At 37.4% G+C, this 23,833-nt stretch overlaps 1 protein-coding gene across 4 annotated transcripts; it reads right to left on the bottom strand.

Annotated features, from left to right (window-relative positions):
* Positions 1–722: 722 nt before the first annotated feature.
* LOC144665532 (protein Wnt-8b-like) lies at positions 723–22,866 on the bottom strand. 4 transcript variants are annotated; one of them, XM_078526764.1, is made up of 7 exons: positions 22,738–22,866; positions 17,301–17,369; positions 6,611–6,782; positions 5,800–5,833; positions 5,010–5,166; positions 4,065–4,339; positions 723–3,034 (listed from the first exon to the last, which is right to left on the bottom strand). In XM_078526764.1, exons 3-7 carry the CDS (start codon positions 6,682–6,684, stop codon positions 2,567–2,569), a joined length of 1,008 nt encoding a protein of 335 aa, XP_078382890.1. In that variant the 5' UTR covers positions 6,685–6,782; positions 17,301–17,369; positions 22,738–22,866; the 3' UTR covers positions 723–2,566. The 4 variants fall into 4 exon arrangements, with proteins under 4 accessions (XP_078382890.1, XP_078382893.1, XP_078382891.1 ...); XM_078526767.1 differs by lacking the exons at positions 17,301–17,369; positions 22,738–22,866 and adding an exon at positions 15,214–15,329; XM_078526765.1 differs by lacking the exons at positions 17,301–17,369; positions 22,738–22,866 and adding an exon at positions 12,645–12,783.
* Positions 22,867–23,833: the final 967 nt, after the last annotated feature.

The raw sequence follows: 23,833 nt of genomic DNA on the forward strand, positions 1-23,833 counted from the left end.
TGTCCAGGGCCTTACTGCTTTCGGGCGTTCGAGTCCACCGTGGAAACACCCTGGGCATGAGGCTCACGGCGAGGGATCAAAACAATCACGGTAGGGTTATGGTTTTATGGAATCTTATTGTTTATACCGTTTACTGGGAATAAATACAGTATCAACTGTGTGTTGAGTTCCGCTTGCCAGTACGCAGCTACTGTCAACATCTAATAACCATGAAGTACTAACTACTGTAAGCTTTGAAGGCATTATAGTTTTTGCGGAGACTTGAGAGAGAGCTGTTCAACACACAGCTACACACAGAGCTCAACAATGTTAGATATACCTAAGCAACACGATAGAGGAGAAGAAATGACAAATGAAAACTATGGAAACCGGGAAGAATTCGGGGTGCAAAGAAAGAATAGAGAAACATCACACTGTTTATTCTTGGAAACTCTGACATGACTTGAAATGTACAAATATATTACTGAATGTCAGCTATTTTGAACTCATCATGCAATGCAAATTGCTAGCATTTAAGCAGCAATTTAACTTATTGTTACATTTAAACATGATTTTTATCACTGACGCGATCTCGACCACTGTTCCTTTGCTTACAAACAAATATACAATAACTTAACATAAGTTAAAAAAATATGAAGTACTGAAATGTTAAATAAGTTCTAATATAATATACGTTTTATTAAAATATAGTTTCCCCACCGACACTAACATTAACAAGACAGTTTTAACTTATAGGCTTTTTATTATCTTTGCTGAAAATGCAGTGTTTGACAAACGTTCTGAAGAAACCTGAAGAAGATAGCAGTAAATCAACGGTAATGGAAATTTCAAAAAGCTGATTTTTCGAGCGTTCGCCGCTCTCCAGATTCGTAGTAGTTTATCGCAACACTGATGTTCTCGTGAAACTCAACATTCTGGTAAAAGTAGGTTATCATATAGCTTGCTTCAAGTGGCAACAATCATGTCTAAAATCATGATTACACGCAACTTATATATAGTACATAAGCTGTGATTAAAGCCCGGGGGGGGGGTACTTGCAGTATACATGACGGGGGGGGGGGGGGTCCAACGGAGCTTCATATTGCGAACCCAAAAAAAAAAGGTGAGCCTGAAATTTTACACCCAAAAAAATACCTGGCATCAAAATTTTCTACCCCAAAAAGTACAAGACCTAGCACCTCGATACTAATTTATTTAATCAAACAGACTTTAAGACCTAAAAAAATACATGATAGATCCCTTGACCTAAAAAAATACCAAGGGTGTAAATTTTCGACCCAAAAAAATACGTCGGATCTCCCCGTCATGTATACTGCAAGTACCCCCCCTGGGGATTAAAGTACAAACGTACTCAGATACTGGCTAAAACAATAACTTTATCAGGATAACCCCTTCAGTTTAAGTAGTTTAACCCTTAATGCCTCAACTTCCACAAACAAATTCTCCTGACTGATCTCCATACATTTCCTTACAGTTTAAGTTGGGAGAATTTGTTTAAAGATCAAAGCAATTTCCCTTTATTGATCATTTTTTAATTCTCATTACCTTTCCTCTTGGTAAAGTATTGAAGTTGTGAGGAGAAATTTAATGTTGGTCACCCTTGGGTTAAACCAAGTGTCACTTAAAGTTCTCCTCTTGGAAGAGTGGGTACTACAGTATGTGCATACATTTTCAAGCTGATCAAGAGCGATATTCTCTTAAACCTACTAAAATCAGTTTATCATAAGAAGGTACGTGTCAGTTTTAATTTATTGTGGTATGGCGCAATGCAGTTTGCGACCTTCTAACGAGTATTCTACTTTTATCACCAATTTCTGTTGTACATGTCTCAATTTCGGATACGTAGCCTTTTCACAGGTTAAAATTTTATCACTTCCTTCAACCAGGCCGAAAAGCTATGCTTGAAGAAAAATGTTACCACGTGCAACTTGCCCCAAATTTAATATGTAGTTTAACTTTTGTTTGTTTTGCTCTTTACTGAGTCCACTGTGCCGAAATTCTTAAAATAAACACTTCCTTACCTTCCAATAGACCCTTTGCATAAATGGCGTGTGCATTTGAATAACAATACATATACATCCTAAGCCTCACATTCACGTAAAAAATCCTTTGTCTATAAACATCCACATGAGGCTAAGGATGTACAAAGTATTGTTATTCAAATTTGGGCGCCATTTACGGAAAGGGTCTATGTAAAATTAACTTAAATTCACAAGTGTTTACTACGCTGTGTATCCATGGAGACCGCAAGACACGTCCTTAGCACGAGGGAATGTTAAAGATATTGAGGTCTCTAAGGATAAAGAAACCTTAGCAAAAACACCTAGTGTTATTTCATGGCCAGAAGAACACACGTATAAAAAGAAATCCCAAGTTTACTTAAGACGGATGATTTTTAACCAAAACCGCCAACGCCTTTCTTTAGTTTTGGCTTCCATCTGACTACTCTTAGTGTGAGTGGCAAAGATTTGTCTCAGCCTACGGTCTCACCGCTTGCGTAAGGGCGAGAGAAACCTTAGACACCCAGAACAGAAGCGAACCTTGTTGGTTTGCGACTGAAGGCATTTTATCGCCGTGTACAAGTTGTCAGAGAATACTTTTTAGTGCACGTTTCACATTTAACGCTACAGCACCACACGAATTTACATCGACACTTGACATCCTTTTTTTGTTCCTCTGTCTTGTGTCCCAGATTACACGAGTCGCAAAGCGATTTGCATTTGCTTGTGCTTACGTCATCACTCCTGCATGTCCTTCCCAGCAAGCCTAGCGAGCCAGCAGTCTTGTTTCGCACGCAGTAGTCAGGGGATGAATCAAGGAAAACCAGTTTTTTGTCTCTCCTTGTGACTGGTTTATTGTCTTGCCCTCGCAGCACGTCATCGACGAGAGTAACTCCCTCAGCCTGACGATATTTCTTTTTCAGCTCCGCTCCAACCACACTGAATGGTGCCAGTGATTTCCAGCAAGTTTTAAAATTACAACTTCCGGTGACGCCATGGCACTTGCATTCTCTCTTCACTTTTAATTTGACAACCTGTTTTGACAACAAATGAAGCATAAGTAGATGGTTTAGTTATTGTTTGTTTAGGGATGTTTGGACTTGGGAAAGGGGTCTGTACGCTTAATTATTTCAAAGAATATTGGCGATTTTTTACTAAGTCGTTAACTCCGTGATAATCCAGGATGGCAGATTCTACAAGAGACGACGTCGTTTAAGCATGATGTTACGTCATAATCGAGCCTTGACCGCTAGGGTTATGCTACATCTACTAGAAATGGGATAGAGAAGGTTTCAATTGAGTTTCTTAAAACCAAAACCAAAGTAATTACTCTAGCCAATCACAAAGAACACAGACAAACCAGTAAACCAATCAAATTTCCAAGCAAATACATGTAGCCGGCACGAAGCGCGGGAAAACGTGCGCGAGCGAGTCACGATTGGTTTTGGTTTTAGTTCTGATTGGCTGAGAAAGTGGCGCGAGAGTTTTAAGCCAATCACTAAGCATAGCAATGCAAAACCAAAGCAAACGCAATTTACTTTCGACACTCAAGTGAAAACCGCTCTAATGGTGAATCGCAAATCGTTCCCGAGTTTTCTTTTTAGGTTACCAACCCCTTTGTATTAGCAAAATAAATCCAGAATACTAAAACGTTTCATTTCTAGATCCGTGATCAAGTCCGGCGAACAAGTACACACCTTGAACATTCGATTTGATTGCAATTACTATTTCCAAATAATGGATGCCTAGTTAGAAGGATTTCCACTCGAGTATCGAAAGTAATTTGCGTTCACTTTGGTTTTGCATTACTACACTTGGTGATTGGTTTAAAAACTCTCGCGCCACTTTCTCAATCAATCAGGAGTAAAACCAAAACCAATCGTGATTCGCTCGAACGCGTTTTCCTGCGCTTCGTGCCGGCCACATGTATTTGCTTCGAGTTTTGATTGGTTCACTGAAGTGTGCAGGTCCTTTGTTATTGGCCAGAGTGATAACTTTGGTTTTAGTTTTATAAGATTCAATCGGAAGTCGCTCTAGAGAGGAATAGAAATTCTTAACCCCTACCTTTCTTCCTAAATCATTATTATGTAGATTGACTACTCTCCGCGGGTTATCCTCTTGTTCCAGACTATCGATGAAGCTTCTTGTCATGTTTTCACCGAACCAGATGTTATCACTGCAGCCTCCCCACTGCCAGTCTCCATTGCCACCTTTTGGCTGTCTGTTCTTCAATTCGACGCATCGACATCCGGGTATTTTATTTTCTCTGCACTGCACCGTTATTTCGTGTGTGATTGCGGCAGCGCTAATAGCGTGTAAAAGAGCTGTTTCTCGAGTAGCTGCAATAATAGATTAGTATCTGATTAGAATGAAGTGTCCCAGCGGATTGGGGGTTATGGGGAGGTGAAAAGCATCCGCTGATTTTTAGGCTTTGAAATTGAAGATTTTGGTACAGTACCCACAACACAACTCTACTGTAAATTAGCAGTGGTTAATCAGGGCCGTAATTAGCAAGAGCCAAGACGAGGCACTTGCCTCGTCTAGATTTTAACCCAAAATTAAAAACAAAAATATGTTTTGTTGGGAAAATAATCCCCAGTTGAACAAGATTAATTTTATTCCAAAAAAACCTTATGAAAAATGTTTAAGAAAGAGTTTCACAGAGCTTCTAGTTCTTCAATTTTTTGTGGAAGGGCCGGGCATGCTCCCAGAACCTCCTAGAAAGATTTTGCCTCGTCTATGCCAAAGGTCTGGTTACGGCCCCGGTTAATAACCAAGTACGCAATGCTTTTGATTTTTGCCAGTGTTTTTTTGGGTGAGTCGTGTTGATGGAAGATTTACTGGGTTCGTAAGTTCAAAAAATACAAGAAATCTGCTACAAAAACAAACCACAAATAACGAAAGCATTAACAAAACAAAGAAACAAAGCACAAGAAGGATTACAGATGTTTTATGTTAAAAGTATAAAACAGAATTCTTCGGCCATAGAATGAAGAGCTAAATACTTACCGTAGGGCAAGGTCGTTTTAAAAAAGATAGGCAACTCTTTCAGCACATTCTTGTTATCAATCGTACAGTTCCAGACCTCGTTCTTAAACTGTTTCTGGCATTCCTCTAGACCGCGATGCCCTCCTGCTTTCACAATGCTTGTCAGTAAAGGATACGCCTGCAAGAAAGCATATTGAAATCAGTATTGATTTGTAACCAACAACTAGAAACAACTAATTTCCCTGCACGTCGTTCATAATTTTCTGCACTTCGTCTTATGAAGACATGCAGTTTGTTATGGTTATCAGTGAAATACCGTTTGTAACCCCCAAGATTTTGCAACAGCGTGACGTCATAAATTCCAAAATGGCGGCGAGTGAAAACTTTAAAACCCAAAATGACTTATATGAAAATAGTTTACAGATTTTCTTCAAAAAGCAAATTAAGTTATTTAACTAAGTGTAAAATGTAAAATTACATAACTCGCTAAGTGTAAAATGTAAAATTACATAACTAAGCTAAGAACACATGTATTTGGTCCGTCAAAAAAAAATAGTCGACAATGTCAATCTGATTTAAAAATAATACACGTGTTTTTAGCGAGTTGTGCGATTTTACACGTAATTTTCAACCGTTAGTTATGCAATATAACTTTGATTGGCAGGCCTAGTGCTCTGGGGTCGCTTACTATGCGCCTTCTTCTCTCGCTATCAAAAAATTGAATAGTAAGGTGGGCCATTAAAGAGGAACAGTTAACTTAAAAGAGGTCTTAAAAATATATTTACTTCAGCATAAACTGCAAATTACAAACCTTTTGTTCAGCCGTGCTTGGTACTATAAACGATCTGTCGAAGAAAGGGACTCGATTAATTAACCGTATCCAAAAATGAGAACTTATATTATGGAACTATTATTAACCCCAAAACCCAAATGTTAACGTTATTAAAAACTTTAGTGTGTGTAATCGCTGTATATGTTTACGAATCTTGCAGTATCTTGGCGAGCCTGAAAAGCAAGTCAAAATACAAAAGCCGACACACTATAATGTCTAACGAGAGATTTATTATCCAACGTCTTCTTTTTCCAAAATGCAAACATTCCACAGTTTTTGAAGCATCCACATGGTCAGGAAGCAAAAGGGGACTAAACAGAACCTGTTACCAACTATGTTTAAGTGAATTAGACCTCGTTTGTTATGGAGTCTATTGCAGTTTCATCAGTCAATGGCTAAAGAAGAGTTATTGACAAGTATCGCCATAAATTAAAGGCAATGTTTCATTTAAATTGTCCGAGTGTGTGTTCCTTTTTAGTTGCCGCGACACAAAGCAGTCAATAGCCGTGAACAGATTTTTCAGGGTTCGATCGCTGTCGAGATCATTGTAAACGGTAGAACTTTATAGATTCGGTTTTCATAACGGTTGCGTAAACGTTAAAAGATTTTCCATTTTGAAGTGCTGCACATAAAACCCTTTGCTTTCAGAATAAAGGGCAGTATGCAAGGCAAGCTGCATAGAACTACCTTTCGTAACACTTTTTCTGTAAGGTGCCTAACAGTTTCTTGAGCAAAAAGAAAGATTCATTGCCGACATAAAGCACTTTATGTAATGATGGTCAGTTCTTACCTTTTTTGGCCATTTCCTTTCTGCGCACAAGCCAAGACGACAATTACCATGGAAAAGATTGTGGAGAGCTTCATCGCTAAGAAGTTGTATAGCAGTAAATAGCCGTCAACAGTCTGGGGGGGAAGGTTAATTGTACTGGTTGCTATGTACTGCAGTTCTGATGGCCTTTGGACTAAAAAAAAATTAAACTCATTAATCAAGAGCACGCAATAAAAGACTTGACCACACCTCAGCATGCACGCGTACTGGAAGCCGAACGTTACACGTGAAGGGAAGTGTTCGCTTCTTTAATTATTACTTGTATCAGAAAATCTAAAACTTGTTCGAGCTGAAGAAGCAACGGCAAACAGTTAATAGGACCAAGGGGAACAAAACAATTTATTCCTGGGATTTATTTGATATGGCTTTGTATTTTTGCGGTCTACAATGACGTATGAAGCTCTTTTGTCGCCGTAGGGCTCTCTAAATCAGTAAGAACTGAGTATTTCAAGAAAGCAACGACAAAAAGCACCCACAAGGCTGAACCAGTATACAGTTCACAGATAAAATCTCAAGATCTTTTTAAAAGGTTTCTCAATTTAGAAGGACAGCAAAACTTTGCTAGCCAAAGGCTTTCAAATTTGATAAATGGCCCTTGAAATTGCGGGTTCCTGTGGTAATACGGATGACTGAGTACTTTGAAAAACAAACTTATCTTATCGTATTTTAACTAACGATTAAGAGTCCATTAAGTTCCTGAAATGGCTGCTGTCCAAATTCATGATACGATAATTTTTTTTTACCAAATGTTAGAATACGTTGGGTAGCATTGAAATCTTGATGTTTATCAAACGTATCGGGAGTTGTTTTTGTTTTGATTTCTGCCTTGATTTACTTTGTTATAGATTCGTTTTGAAAATTGGGCTTTCAAAACTCCTGCCGCCCTACAATTTACATCAATTTGTAATTAGAACACTATTAGCATTGATATGTCAATTTTTACATGTAAATGTTTGTGAAAACTGAGTAGAAAGATCTAGAATAGTATTCAAAATATAATAATATGCAAAACCGACCTGTTACAGTGATGCGAAAAATGAACCATAAAAATTATGTATAAATAAAAAAGGAATTTCAGCAAGGCAGGGGTAGGGGAGGCGAGAGTGAAAGAGGGCGCTCCAACGCCTTCCGCTTTGTAAGATTAATCTTGTGCCCAGGGCCGTATTTTGCTTTCAGGCATTCGAGTCCACCATCGAAAGGCCCTGGGCTTGAGTCTCACGGCGGGGCACACTTATGGAATCTTATTGCTTGGACCGTTTACTGAGAAGGAATACAGTCATCATCAGTTGCGGGCTGGCTTTAACTTTTCAGTACGTATGCGCAGCTACTGCCAACACCTGATAACCATGAAGTACTAAGCTTTGAAGGCAGTATAGTTCTTACTGTTACTGGCCCTGGGGAAGACTCCTGCTGCTGTACCAGCCTCGCAATCAATCTGGTTAATTTTATTAACACTTAAGCGGCCTTAAGCTGGCCAACTGTTGCCTTAAATAGAACTTGTCTTTATTCTCGCCAACAGTTTGCCAACTTGTTTGCGAACTGTTGTTGCGTCGTTCACACACACCTACTTGAGTTTGCCAACACGAGTTTACCGTCTTTAGTTTGTCATGCGAAGGCCGCTTTAGAGTGATGTCTGGTACGCGCATTTTTTAACAAAAGACCCGGCAGCAGCAAGCCAAGTAGTATTAATTTTCGTTGCGTGGTCCCTGCATCCAAACAGTTCTTTAGAATTTTTTCTATGATATGTAGACTTGAGAGAGCTGTTCTACACACGGAGCTCAACAAGGATATATAGACGCCTAAACAACAAATGATAGAGAAGATGAAACGACAGACGAAAACTATGGAAACTACTCAGTAGTCTATATCCGAGTTACGGAAACACAAGCATGTATCAAGTGATTCGAAACTTACTCTAAAATAGCGCTGGTCCATTCCATGAAACTTTTTCATGATCAATGATAAACTAGCTAATAGCCTGGAAGAGTTTGCTTGTGTGTCAAACTGTCCTTGATGCTTGTCTGGAGAAAAAATTGCAAAGTTGGAGTACAGATCTAGGCGTTTTCGGACCGGAATTTGACGTTCCTTCATGATCCATAACCAGTCTGATCTGAAGACTCTTATATAAATTTAATAACTTCCTGGCGGATTTACAAGAAAATCACTCTGCCTAGGACCACCTTAGGCTCTTGCCGCGTTAAATAAACGCATGCATGCATGTCATGCAACAATAATTTCGTATCTGCTTTCTTATGACTCTGGAGGTAGGAAATTGGGAAAATAAGAGAGAAAATTGGGAAAATAAGAGAGAAAATCTCTCAGTTTAACCTCATTCGGCAATTAACGTCATTTCCAAAAGTTATGCCGGGTTAACTTCATTGGTTCTTAAAACAATAGATAACAGGTGACAACAATGCCCCTAGCCCTGAATAACAATAGAGGTAGTGTTTACAGCGGACGAATGAAAATAGAGGTTCCAGAGAGGTAGTGTCTTACTCACTGACCAAGAGGGTCTCAATGAAAAGGCTTCTTTTAAGTTAAGATCGTCAATGGTAAAAGGGTGAACATTCAATCTTTAACCGACAACAAGCGATTGATTGTATGGTCATAAGAGTCCGACGCCCAAAGCTAAGCTCAAAGCTAATTCCCAATTGAGGCCCTTGAACAAACCCTTGAAAAGCACCCTGAATACGATAGAAAATGCCATGAACTCGAAAGTTAAGAGTAATCCGTGTGTCGAGATTTTTTGGTCAGACATGTCTGACAGCAAATCTTATTAATGAAAAATTTCATGAAAGTGTCTGGATACTAAAGTGTGTGTTAAGAGTGCTAGTGATTGCCTTTCAAAGACGAGTAACATCATGGCTGCGACATACATGACTTTTTCTCTTCTTTTCCTTGATAAAAACCCACTTTCCCTGGCCCAATAAATACAAAATGTCAGATACAGTAGCGGCCTCCAGCCGCTGAAAAATCACGTTGACTTTAGAACACATTGACCAGAAATGTTCCTTCCAGTCTTCAATCGTATAAGTGGTGTTCTGAATTTCAACTTTTCTTGACTTTTCTTTAAAATGTCAATTCTCCTGACTTAAAAATAAAATTTCCTGACTTTTTCCTGACCTTCAAGAATTAATTTTAGTTTTCCCTGACCATTTCCTGACCTGTGGTAACCCTGTATGTGCTGTTTTTTGTCAAAACTCTATAATTCTTATCGATTTGTTATCGATTTTATCTATGATTACCTCTCAAACCCGCTCATACTTTGTCTACTGGTATACCACGTAAAATATCTTACATTTATAGTTTGGTTTGTCACGAACGGCGGACGAGCCTTTTATTCTATATTTCTGATTGAGCTGAGCTTTCAGGCGGGAAAGAAACTGAAAGTAAATTGGGACAAACGGAGCTTAGTTACGTTCATATTCGTTCAGCGTTCATCCAGTGAGATACTCCTCAATATTTCTGCATCAGTGGATTTCCAACCTTAATTTCTGTGTGGCGGTAATCCTCCACTGCATGAAATAAATCACACTGTCATTAAAAAGGATTAGTTTGACGTGAACGAACAGAACAACGTTCTTGAAAGAGCACGAAGATTCTTTTAGAGGTTATGAATTTCTGTGAAACCCGACGAGACGGAATAAATGGCTTCAGTTCCTGTCACATTTTGTCTGAGTAACACCTAAATTTTCAGAGAGTTTTAAACCTGTTTGAGATACGTCTCGGAGACAGAAGAAAATGCTGGTAAAAGGAGCTGTCATTTTGTAGCCGACGAAGAACAGTTATAGACAGTTATTTCGCTTGATCATGAGCGACTGAATTAGATACGTAGTGGTTTTAATAGCTCAACAGTTGTGTGATTAGTGGACAGGCCTTAAAGCAGAAGCAAGGCTAGATTTGACTTTCTTGCGATACAAACCTTGCTTCTTTACAAATGTAAATGATCTTGTTATCATGCTAACTACACCAAACTAGTTATCATAAGGCCAACCAGAACTTCGCTTTCAAACAGAGGCTCCGTTACGTGTCACAGAAGTGTAAAATGATCTATTGAATGATTCTTGAAAATAAAATATATAAATAAAGTACTGTTAAAAGGGACCAAATCCTGACTGACACTCTGCCGGTGGTTGACTAACAACTCAACAGTTAACGACAGACATTTCGCTTGAGCGACTAAACTAGATACTCAATGGTCTCAATTGATTGAGTCTTGGATAGTTTGGGCGTTTACCAGATTGCGGCGTTAAAACAATAATTCAACGGGAACTAAACTTAGTAAGCTTTTGAACAGCAGATGTACCGCAGCCTTTTGAAGATTGTTTTAGAAAGCGCGCGTATGAATTTCAGTGAAAAACACACCTGCGACGGTAGACCACAATCTTTCATAACTAACCGAAGGAGTGGTTCTTTTAACCATTGGGCTAAAACACGAAATAACACATTTAGAGTCAAACTACCGAAAAAAAAACCGTCTACCTTAACCAGATCTTTCGGAAATGCGATAAAGCCAAGAACTGGCTAGTAAAGGGATTTGAATATAATTGACATAATACTGTAATACAGACCAGCATGTATCTGTTTGTTATTTGTATTGTAAAAGGTGTTCAGTTTGCTTTCAAATCGAGTCCTGTAGCAAGTACAGTTGAAATCCGATAACTCGAACCCTCAATAACTCAAATCTCCCGTTAGCTCGAACCTTTTACAATTTCTCTTCAGGTCTTTTTCTTCATACTAATGTAACCCTCGATAACGGCTCGAGCCTCCGACAACTCAATCCTTTTTCATCTTTGAAGGTTGGAGTTATCAGGATTCAACTGTAAATCAAATCGGCTGAGGTGACGTACTGAAAATTTACTTGTTGGGAGGTAAACATGAAACAACAAACAGAAACCTAACCTATGGTTCAACATGAAAGACGTAAACGTGAATACACTTACATTTAGTTAAAAATTGCAAAATAATATGTTATAATAGCGCTTTCTCCATTAGGGTGTACTTTATCCAATTAAAAGGTTTTAATGAGCTTTAATGAATAAATCTCTCGACTTCTTAAATAAAGATTAGCTAAATGAGAAAAATACGTGCACATTGAAACTACAGTAACTCAAAATTCACCCGCTTGGCTTTTTGAGCAGATTTGATTTGTTGTTTTTGCTGTGGATTTCCTGATCCTGGATCTAACCGGGCAACGCCAAATTCTAAACGGAAGTTTGGAAAATATAGCTAGATTGATTTTACAAATGAGTGCTTTATTGTTTTTCTTTGTTTTTTTTTTTGTCAAAAGAGCGTTCGTTTACAAGTGTTAAAAAGGTATCAAATACGGATCGTAAATGACTTTTGTGACCAATTTGACAAAAAATTATTAAGCTTGCTAAAACGACTCAACAGTATTCGCGAAATGATAATTTGAACTTTAGATTACACGACCTAACTGCGCAAAGAAAGAAATATATAATTGACTTCCCGTTTAGCTCCCATTAACAATGGAGAGTAAAGAAAAACCACAACGGCAATAACAGCGAGAACGTTGCTAAATGGCAGTGTCCAGTTTGCACGTGCACGATACATCCTGGTGTATTTCATAGCTGTCCTGTGCAAACAACAATGTGAAATAACCAAAATCGCGTTTCTCCTTGAACAACGCTTACGCGACGTCGAATTTTCAGTATTTTTGCTTTGGATTGAATGCTGTCTTTACATATTCAGCTGAGAATAGTTTCAACACCTATAGACAAACTGAACAGACCTAGAGATTTGTAGATTTAATGAAACTTGTTTTTTAAATCGAGACGCGGTTTTTCCTCAATGTCGTAGTAGCTGCTTGAAATCCCTAGTTTAGTCAGTTGATTGAACAGTATTTCAGACATACTTTTAAAATAGGTAGTAATGCATCAGTTTCTATTTTAACCATGCTTCAATTCCCTGGTCTGTAATAATTACACAAGTTAGTGTAAAATACAATTCTAACTAGTTCTTGAGAAAAACATACCTGAATATCGGTAAAATTGATTCAAGCTGTTAAACTCTGGCACAGATTGTACGTGATTCTACCCAGCTGTTTTTGTGACACTCGGTCGGACTACACTAAAAACCATTCTTAATGGATGTAGGTTACTTTATAGCTAGCATCAGCGGCCTATTTTGACGGATTAAATTTAACTAATCTGACCTCTATGAAATTCTTTATACACCCCCGTCAATTAAACAGGCAAACCACTCGCCTTGTTTCGTGCCGTCGCCTGCTCAGTGCCGCCAGAGCTTCTAAAAACGCTGACCGCACAACCTTTGAAATAAAGACGTGTTTCTTGCAAACGGTAAAGAGTATGAAAATTATATTTTTATCTCTTTTGAACCTCAAACTCGGCAAAGTATATATTATCAAATAACTTAGTGCTTTCTTTTTAAGTTGCGTTTTAGGCTTTTAAATTTGAGAAACCCGTCTTTGATTATGCTAGAATTTTCTGAATGTACAATAATTCTGGTTAGTTTTATTACAAATCAGCGAAAATAAATGACGTTTCGATGAATCGCGGTTCATCATTATCAAATTCTAAAAAAGTCAGATTCTGATGAGTTCAATATATATTAAGAGTGCGTGTGAAAATCTCGTTGCATAAATTTTATTTTCACACGCACTCTTTATATATATTGAACTCATCAGAATCTGACTTTTTTAGAATTTGATAATGATGAACCGCGATTCATCGAAACGTCATTTATTTTCGCTGATTTTTATTCTAAATTGTATAACGAAAGCCTCCGTTATTAGTTTTATTACGTATTCTCATTTTGACATATGTTGGCCAAGTGGTTTTTCATGTTTAATTTGGGATTAATATAAAGAGGTATGGATAAATTTCAGTTGTACATATATGGCTTACCTTTTATTCTAGAATTTTCTGCAAAACGTAATATTTCGGTTAAATTGACGCAGTTTTTTTTTTCAACTTCCTCGTACAAGTTAGACCAACATTCTAGCCTCATCTAAAAAGGTGTGGACAACAATAAAAACCCCACCAAAGTTTCATTTTATAGATTTCTAACTTGCATCATTAATGGTAGGTGAAAAATGAAATGTCCTCGCCTTAATATCAAGCTGTTTTTTAGTAATCCTCCTTTTAAGCCTCAAAACAGGAAAAACATTACTTGATCAATGAAAAATCTATAAAAGAAAGCGAATCACTACGCGATATAACTGGAGAACAGAAAAGACCTTTGTCTGCAATGGTCTAAAACAATACAGAGACAGGATAAGCAAGGCTGACACTACGTAGAAATGAAAAAACCTTAACGGGACAACGACATGATAGAGTCCAAACTGAAAGTCAAAAATGCAAACTCTGGACAGCTGTTTCGACCTGATTGGGTCTCTTTAGCAGAGTGTATGCCGCACAAAATAGAACAACCAGCGCAAAGACAGTTGTCTATAAAGTGCTCGTGGTTTTTTCATTTCTACGTAGTGTCAGCCTTGCTTATCTTGTCTCTGTATTTTTATTTTTGGCTGATTAGAGCTGTCGCCAGCTCCTACGTACACTAGCAGCATTTTCGTCCGCGGTCCCTTGCTTTTTATTGTGACTTCTAAAACAATGCATGTTGTTTAAAAAGTATTCCAATAAACATAAAATTGCATTGACTGAAAATTTGGACTATTTAACTCGAGTATTGAAGTGCAATCATTTGCCACATTGCCAAACTACCATTGACCGCAAAATAATCTGTGTTTCGTAAAATACCATAAATTGTTAAAATTCGATCAATTTTGACAGTCACCTCGTCGACCGTTGAACTGGCTTCTCTTCGTTCCAACCTAATTGAGAAATAACTTTGCTGGAAGGATTAATAGCGATTAACCTTAATTTAAGGATTAAAAGAAACCCGAGAAATTTTAACTTTCCAAAAACACATGACTTGATAGATAAGTTTCAAGAACTTTGTTTTTTATTTTAACAAAAAAATGCATTGATCCTTGTACCTGTTACAATAGAGATCTGTTATGCTTTGTAAGTTAGGCGTGCTGCGAATCATTACTTTGTTAAGTATGGAAGGAAATCTTAGATTCAAATCCAGTTCTTCTTAATGTAGAAATAGTGATTCCATTTCCAACTTGTGGACGTAAACTACTAGAGAATGTCACACGATTCAATTTTTGCATGTTATGTTCGCGAATGGGACACTGTTCGACATCGATCTGCTTCGATGTAAGATACATTGCAGCTAAGCTAATCTCGAGATATTTATAATGATTGCTTCCCAAAGAAGGATTTTAAAAATGATCTTTGTGTTTTTTCCGTTCTACCCTTCGTTAGACTAACGAGATAACCCTGCTTTTGTATCTGTTTGTCCGAACTCTATCTGTAGAACGTCTAAACCCAGCCAATACTACACAAATGCTCTTGGGTGTTGCTCCGTAAAACCACAAGGATGTGAATACCTAGGCCTGAGTGGATTTTAGCACATATTCACGGAAGGCAGTCCAGTTTAACACACATGTAAATCTTGTTCCCACCCACCATGTTGCTAAAGGCCCTTTGAAATCAAATTAACACCAAATTTCTTACCAGCGCGGTGTGTAGTGATGAGAACACTCGACTCCTTCGCCTGCTCAGCCGTTTGCCTCTTCTCACACACAGTGGGAATACAGCGCTTGCATTCTTAATTATATTACGTACCAATGACAATGCAAAGTTTGTAGTGAGTGGATTTTTTGTGGGATTACGCGTCTGAATAGTTTTCTTTGTGGTTTAAGATTATTTCAGTTTCAAGGGCCGGACCAGGTCACAGTAACTTGAGCGATTCTGTTACTCATTAGCTTAGCATCCGTCTTCTCTGACGGGCATTAATTGACTTCTTTGTACATTGGAGTGGGAGGTGGACCCCTTATTGAAGCAAAATACTTCGACGATATTGGTATGGCAATTTCACACTCTCATTGGCTGATTTTCGTTATTGGTTTAGTCATGAAATAACTGTTTGAAATGATAAAAATGCTAGATAGATCGACGTGGACTGCAGAGTATCACCACTTGTTTAAGAAGTATGGATGATGCGTGTGAAAAAATATTGCACAAGAATTGACAATTGTTGGACGGGGTTAAGCAAAATATCGTGATTTATCAGTGACGAGCAGATCACTAATTTGCCTCACATATGTAATTGATCTAATTAATAAATAATAATAACAAATCTTTAACGAGGAGGCCTCCAATCACTGAAAATGGTTTTCAGGAGGGTCCTCTAAAAACGAAAATCTATAAATTGACACTAAAAATTAAAATTGAAAATTGAAATCGGCAATCTAGAAATGTTTAAAATGATGAAATTGTTAAAAAACTAAGATAGTAAAAAACCTTTCAAAACTAAGATAAAAAGCAATTTAGTTAAAAAAATTCTCAAGTTTTGCTTGAAAGTTAACTTCGGCGTTGGTCTCTTCAGTTCGTTAGGCAGTGTAGCCAGCCCAATCGTTTATCGCTTTAAAATCTGCTCACCACCGACAAATCACGATATTTTGCGATAATCGAGTTTAATAATTGGTTTGTTATTCGACAATTTTTGGCCTGGTATAAATTTCAAATCGTCCTCCGACAACTCTGGAAAACCAGCTACCATTTTCTCTGAAGTGGACACAACTACGCATGCGCAAAATAGTATTTAAATTTGTATATATCAAGGCAAGCGAGTCACGTGATAAACTAGTTGGGCAATAACTAGTGCCAAAAATAGCTTGACCAGTAGATAAGCAATTATATTGTCATGTGTCACGTTCTTTCAGTTTCCTTTTTTTATAAATTATAGAACGATCGGTAGCCAAGGGCTTGTTCCTCAGGGCTCAAACGATTTCTACTGTGCTTTTTTCCAATACCGTAGACCCATTTTGGCCTAAATAAAACTGAATACTTCGTTCTGCGCCTTGATAAGGTCTAATGATTTTTAAATCAATTTCAGACAGTCATTTACTTTAAAGGGTTCAACACCAATTTTAAAAGAGAGTTAAAACATGCAACTACCCGTAAGTTTATAAACTTACTTAGTAAAGGATGGTAGGATTTACAAAGCCCAGTACAGTACTTTAGTTGTTGAGAACTCCAAGACTCGTTTAATACCGTTAATATATATGTTTCGAAAGGTTGATATTGTGTCCTTGTTCCGCTCTATTATTTTACACCCTTTTCAGAGTAATCAAGCTTCGCCAAGGAGTTTGCCATTTTCACTCGTGAAATACCGTCTGAGAATTAAATTATCATACGAACACTCGATCGTTCACTAACGGTGCTGTTGGAAGCTAACTTACCTAAACAAGCTTAAAACGAATTTCAGGTCTTTTAGACGCCCATGGCTTGCTCCCTAAATAGCTTATGTCTTAAATCGCTATGGATGCCACTTTGTATCTTTGCCACTGCCTTCATTCTGGTCAAGTATAATTATTACATATCTGTCTATTTCTTGTGATAATCAAGTTAATTTAAGCCAATTATTTTAGTTAGAGATGTCTAAAGCTTCGCGACGCTGCAGTTAAGCTCTGCTTATTGAAACGCTATATTTGCTATTTGACAATGCATAATACCAGCAAACAATTGACTATAATACCTTACCTTACTAGAGATTACCTTACTAGAGATTATTCACATTGATCACATGCATCTCATACCTCGTCAAAAGATGTTGTTAAAGGACCTTGTGCTTGACCAGTGTGCTGTGTTTTGTTGTTGATCTCGTTCTAAGCAATAAACAAAAACAAGTGAGGTTAATAGACTGAAACGAAAAAGGGTGGAAGCTATTTTAAAAATGCTATGTCCACTTCTGTTCAACTAACTGTTGTCAACGATTTTGATTTATATAATCTCTTAACGTTGTTGCTGTTGAGCTCATTATCTCAAGTGCCTGCCCCATTACAAGAAGCTTATCACAAGCAATGAATAGACCCTGAATAGACAATGAATGTTTCTTCTGTTGAACTGAAGAACTTGAATCCTGATTAAGGAAAGCCGTTAAGTGGAAGATTAAAACTATATATCTATGTGATAAGGTACATGCTGGAGTTAAAAAAAGGTATAAAACCTTAAAACAGGATACAACAACTTAGTCGCCGTGTTTGCATGTTTTTAGCGGCCTTTTGACAATGGTTACTGGTCACTAGGACTTTGTATATCACGCCCCTGGTGAGTCCTGAGAACGACCTTGCACGACGCTCTTTTGGTTTCGAGTGATTTTGTTAGACTAAAAACTATGGCTGCTTTTGTTGTACAAGAGTCGGAGTTCGTAAAAGCATTTCTAGTTAATTAAAAGGGTGAAAACATTCCATTCTTGACTCCTGCGTTGATAAATGTTCTAAAGTAATAGATAAATTAGGCTTTTCGCAGGTTTTCAGCAGCCGCCCATATTTATGCTGTGCTCCCCAGCAGAATTAATGCGATTTAGCAACAAGATTGCTTGGTAAACAATAAAAAATCTCTGTGTAACTTATAAAAAATTAAAAAAAAAAAACGTTTTGTGAACTCTAGCTCATGTAGATGGCCTTTTTCCTAGCGGGAGAGAAGAATTAGGTCAAGTAAGTACACTAGCGCATGCGCAGGAAGCAGTCATTACACTTAAGGTTTGTTATCTTCACGGCTAGCTTGTTTCTAATTCCTTTATGACATTCTTCTAGAAATAGGTGACATTTTGAGATTAGGTGCATCTCTTTGAGAAGACTAATGCAATGCAGCCGTTGGTGATCCTGACCGGCAAACAAGTCACGTGATTAGATGTAAGCAGAATTGTTCCTGTAAAAAGCCGGAACAGATCACGCTTGCTAATTTGGGTGATTTTGTTACACAGAACTGCACACGGTGTCAAAGTCCAACCAAACCTTGAAATAATGGTTTAATAGTTAAAGGGACCGTGTCACGGATTTTAGCCAAACTTAGGCATAGGAATTGACCACCAAATTTGTTTAAATATATAAAATAACCTCTTAAAACAGTGAAGGGATATTTAAATAACACACCAAATGCAAAAGAGGGTACGGATGGCCAAAAGTGACGAAGATTGAAACGGATTGCGATATGGGTTTTTGAAAAATGGTCCGGCGGAACAGTTTTCAAAGTTAATCTTGTTTGCTTGTAACTTTAAATTATAACGCCGGGAAACACATTTGGCTGCAGTGAAGCTATGGTTTTGTCATTTAGAATCATAGAATTAATTTCTTTGCAAACATTTAGTTTCATAGCAGGTGTTTGGCAAAATTTCATAACATAAAATTAACTTAGCCGTGACACAATCCCTTTAATTATAAACAAAACAGAAAAATCAGAATATCAAAAGCCAAATGCTAGAGTATGGTTCGTGAAATCTCAGTGCACATTACTTGACATTGAACTAACTGAGTCGAGCTCTAACTAACAAGAAAGCTCCAGCTGGCATTAACTCTCTATTTACAAGACACTTTTTATAAAGAAATCATAGAGACAACCTGAAACTCTTAATTAAACGTCCTAATACTGACTTTCTCCGTTATTCATTCTCACACCGTGCGTCAATTCTTTGGAATCTGTCCCTGCACTTGAAAAACAAACCCAATCTAGGTTCTTTTAAATCTGCTCTTAAAGAAAACTCTAATATTTTAGACAAAATTACTTTCAATGGACAATCTGGATCAAATAAAGACACTGCCAACTTTGTTTATTAAAACTCTATTATAGTAAATTTTTAAAAAATTACTTTATTTTTTATCTATTTCTGACGTTATTGTAAATTTTAATATATATATTTTTTATTTTGTTAGGTTTTAGATTTAGATTTATTATTAATTGTTATTTAGAATTTAATGTAGGTCCACATCAGCTTTTAGCTGCCTGTATTTTAGACCTACTTATTAAATAAAGTATTGTATGTATGTATGTATGTATGTATGTATGTATGTATGTATGTATGTATGTATGTATGTATGTATGTATGTATGTATGTATGTATGTATGTATGTATGTATGTATGTATGTATGTATGTATGTATGTATGTATGTATGTATGTATGTATGTATGTATGTATGTACTCAGCCGATGTTAAGTTTTGGACAATTTTTAGCATTTTTATTGCGTATTATTTAAAAAAATATATTTTTTTCTTATATATCCGCACGTTAGCTATTAAAGATCACTGAGAATCGCTCTAAACTACCGTGTTCCATCTATTTTTATAAATAGCTTCCATTTTGCCGTTTTTAGTTATCGAAGCATAGCTACAGATTATACTTCAGTCATCAGTGTGTCTGTAGTATTTTATCTCTTTCTCTTTTGATTATGCAATAAAAACCCACTCGGCTTTATTCATCAATTTCCTTGTAGACGACGACAACAGACAATAGTGAAAATGCACCCTTGATTACAAAATCTGGAAAGCCGGAAGCTCTTCTCTCAGTAATGACAGATGATTCTTAAACTTATATTTTGTGCCTCTTGCTTGTTCAGTAACACATCACAATTTTTTATAACTTTAAATTTCAAAAAAACGACCAAAACACGAACACGAATATCTTGGCCCGGGGAATGGAAAAGCTGATATGAAAAGGACGAGGATGCTTGACGAAAAATTTGAATTAATAGTAATCTGGGTTTTACTCAGTATTTCTTGACTTATAAAGATATCATCTCCCATGCCTGATAAGTCTGTAGACCGCCAACACAGTATGATCAGTGGCGTGTTCATTGACATGCGGCCCTAAACGAAAACTCGACGGCGAAATATGTTGGCGTCCTGTCCTGAACACTCTGAGACCAAATCGTAATTTACTCCTCTAAGCAAGACCACGAACATCCACATCCCTCTCAGTAGGAGTCCTATAGCTAGTCCCATCCCCCTTCCCCCTAGGCATCTTGGTTGCTGTGTTCAGTTGACACCACGCCCACAATTATGCGCTGTTCCTAGTCACGTGACATCTCGCCATATAAGGTATACTGTGTATAAACAATGTCAGCTATATATTATATGAAGACAGTACTTGACTAGCACTATATGGCAATGATAGAAGTCAGCTGCAGTATTACAGGATCGGAGAACTGGCAATGCTTTTACTGGTTAGTGCGATTTCCACTTGAATATCGAAGGTAATTTGCATTTGCTTTAACTTTGTATTACGACACTTTCCGATTGGTTTAAAAAACTCGCGCGCGCCACTATCTTAACCAATCAGAAGTAAGGCCAAGAGCAATCGTGATTCGCTCACACACGTTTTCCCGTGCTTCGCGCCATATTTGCTTCGAGTTTTGATTGGTTCACTAGATTCTCGGTGACCTTTGTGATTTGCCACAGTGATTACATTTGTTGACACTCAATTGAAAATCGCTCTTTCACAAACAAGTGCGCATTGGATATCCAAAAGCGTTAAATCAAGCAGTTTTAGGTTTTCAAACGAGTTCTGTGTTTTCCTTACAGTTTCGAATCACATCGCGAGGTTTCTTTGGATTTTAACACCATTTAATAGCTCTACCACTGCAATGTCAGAATTGTTGAGTGGTGTGACCTTTATCCGAACTCTGAGCAGTTCAGGAAATACGTTTAAAAAGAAACAAAACGTCAAGTTGTTTTAACTCGGAAGGGTTGCCATCTCGAGGACGCTTAAACTGATAAATGGCAACTTCTGCCAAAAAGAGTGCAACATTTATAGGAAGCGTGCCAAGTTGCCATAGCAACTGTGAAGAACAGTTGTGTATCTAATTTGGTATCATAGTAAACTTAGAGGTCTTTGATGAAATATTAACCGCGATACAGCGCGTTATTTTATCGGCTTGTTACGTGAGGTTAACTGTGCTGATTGATAAAGGGATTTTAACACCGTCCCGCTGTGTCAAAACCTCGGCTTCCGGTTTAGAATAAATCTAGATCTTCCCCTAATTGAAGAGAGCACGTCTTTGTAATTGGTTTTTAGTTGGAGAAAAGAGTGAGCTCTCTTCATTAGCTTGGCCTTAATTAACTTGAAATAAATCATGTCAGCCGGTCGATATACTGGTCTAGTGACGTCAGTGATAAGTTTTGTTACCGAAGCCGGTTATAAAACACTGCTAGTACGTCAAACAAACAAATAAATAGTGTCTCCTAAAAGTTCAACTTTCATATTACGAGTAAAACCAAATGTTGTTTTTTTTTTTATTTCATTCATTTGTAGCTCTGTTTTCTGATTCTTTTTAGTTTCATTCCTTTTAATGATTGAAAAAGGAACTCGAACCTTTTTTTATGCAAGTTAAAAATTATTCATCCCCGGAGAATCCTGTGTAAAAGAACTAAACAATAAAGAAACAAAACAAAACAAGAACATATCCTGGAATGCGGGGGAACTGAAATGTATTCCTCACTGAGTTTCAGAAAGTTTGCCAATTTATAGACAATTCACTTAAAATCCGAAGAGACCAATATACCTCTGACGGAATACCGACGATATTCCGCCTAGGATGATGAATATTACGGCGTACGCTAGAGATTAGACGGTCCTCTCGAGATCATGTAGCGGTGTCGAGGTGCCGAACAGATGATTTCAAATGAACTTTGCTAACTTGTTGTCGGAGGGACCAAGATGAACCATTCCAATTTGATCGTACAAAGCCCCGATGTGAAATATTGACAACTCTCGTAAGGTCTTACATGAATGGCTCACTTCGAGAGAACAGTACAACAAATAGCAGGAACAACTTGCCCCTAAAACAATAGCAACTGCTACACTACAGGACCAGTAGAATTACAAGCTAAGCTTACGAGAGTTGCTGCACTACTTAAGTGAACATGACTTACACCTGACATCTTTTTAATACGTACACCTACGCAATCGGTTTTGTCGCTTTTAAAACGAGGTTCATGAACTAAACACGATTGAAGTTACGTATAAAATAGATCACTAATTTGAGGACATTTCGGGCTGATATCATTTGCAGGTCTAAGTAGATGTATTATACAGGAAAAGCAACTTCTGTCAGCGTAACTCGCGAAAGATAGATAGTTATCTGACTGGTCTGACCTTGAATGGAATTAAGGGCAACACTTTTATAAAGGCACAGTGACTTTCAGTAAAATAATGATGTACCATCCTTTGGGTGCATTGAATAAAAAGAGCACTTACCTCAGTGTTCGCTACCCTTGCTCTCGTTAGTGTGTCTTGAAATTGCAATTGCAATTGAATATCTATGCGAATTAATTACTGTTTTTTTTTTTTAAATCTGCAACCAGCGGCAGTTATCTAATAATTGAGGTAAATCCTACTCTTTAAAGGCTTTATAGTCTCGTGGCACAGTTGATAATTATAAGATCGGAAATTGGAAAACAAAACTGTCTATCTACGTGATCATGTGCAGGCTTCTCCTAAAGCATTCTTTTTGTGGTTATTTTTCGTTGTTGGAGATTGGACGTTATCTGAAAACACCACTTAAGTGCATATTTAGTTTCTTCCTTTCGAACAACTCCCCCTCAAGAAGTTCATTGAACGAAGGTCATCTTTGCTGGAGAACAATAACGTACTTTCTTATTAACTTCTTTTCTACCCCAAGACGTCGATAGAAGCACTTAAATTGAACATTACATAAACAGCATCGATCAAATCTTTCGTTTTTAAGTCATATTTTTAAGTAGCAGTTATTTTCGAGAAAGGAAGCCAAAGTATGTGTTTCTGGCAAACTTCAACAAATTGATTTTTTTCAAAAGTTTGTTTGTCAGCTAAGGAGCTAAGCCTGGTCTGAGCTGCTTAGTGCGTCCATTGTCACAAAGCCAAACAAGTTTTAAGTTTCACAGAAGTTAGCCGTTTCCCTTCTTTGTTTAATTGCGTCAATTTAGAGTCAATTTACGTTGAACGCAGGCTTCCAGTAATGTCTTTCCACTGAATTTTAAACATTGCGACCCGAGTTTTCAAAGATTAAATTAAGTTAAACGTTGTTGACATGCTTCCTTGTTGCCAGTGCGTTACAACTGCAACAATCTCCTCTGTTGACAACTAAGGAAGATGTAATGGCATTGCAAGATACACTTCAAAATCCGTTTTCCTTGCCAAGTATCAATCGATTTCTAGGTCAGGGGGCATCGTTATATAGAAAATGGTATTAAATACTATATGTACTTCTAGATGAAGAACATTTCTTTTCCAATTAACGAAATTAATACATGATTACAGTTCCATATCTAGGGTGGCATCAATTCAAAATTTAGTCAAAGCTCTTCGGTTATAT

Source organism: Oculina patagonica, chromosome 9 (genome assembly GCF_052425735.1).
Source record: "Oculina patagonica isolate OP01 chromosome 9, crgOcupat, whole genome shotgun sequence".
Taxonomy (NCBI): domain Eukaryota; kingdom Metazoa; phylum Cnidaria; class Anthozoa; order Scleractinia; family Oculinidae; genus Oculina; species Oculina patagonica.

Coding starts and splice junctions, on each gene's coding strand:
- LOC144665532 (XM_078526764.1), bottom strand. CDS start 6,684: ATGAAGCTCTCCACAATCTTTTCCATGGTAATTGTCGTCTTGGCTTGT. Junction 4,340..5,009: donor TAAAACGACCTTGCCCTACG/GTAAGTATTTAG, acceptor CTATTATTGCAG/CTACTCGAGAAACAGCTCTT. Junction 3,035..4,064: donor ATAATGATTTAGGAAGAAAG/GTAGGGGTTAAG, acceptor TTGTCAAAACAG/GTTGTCAAATTAAAAGTGAA.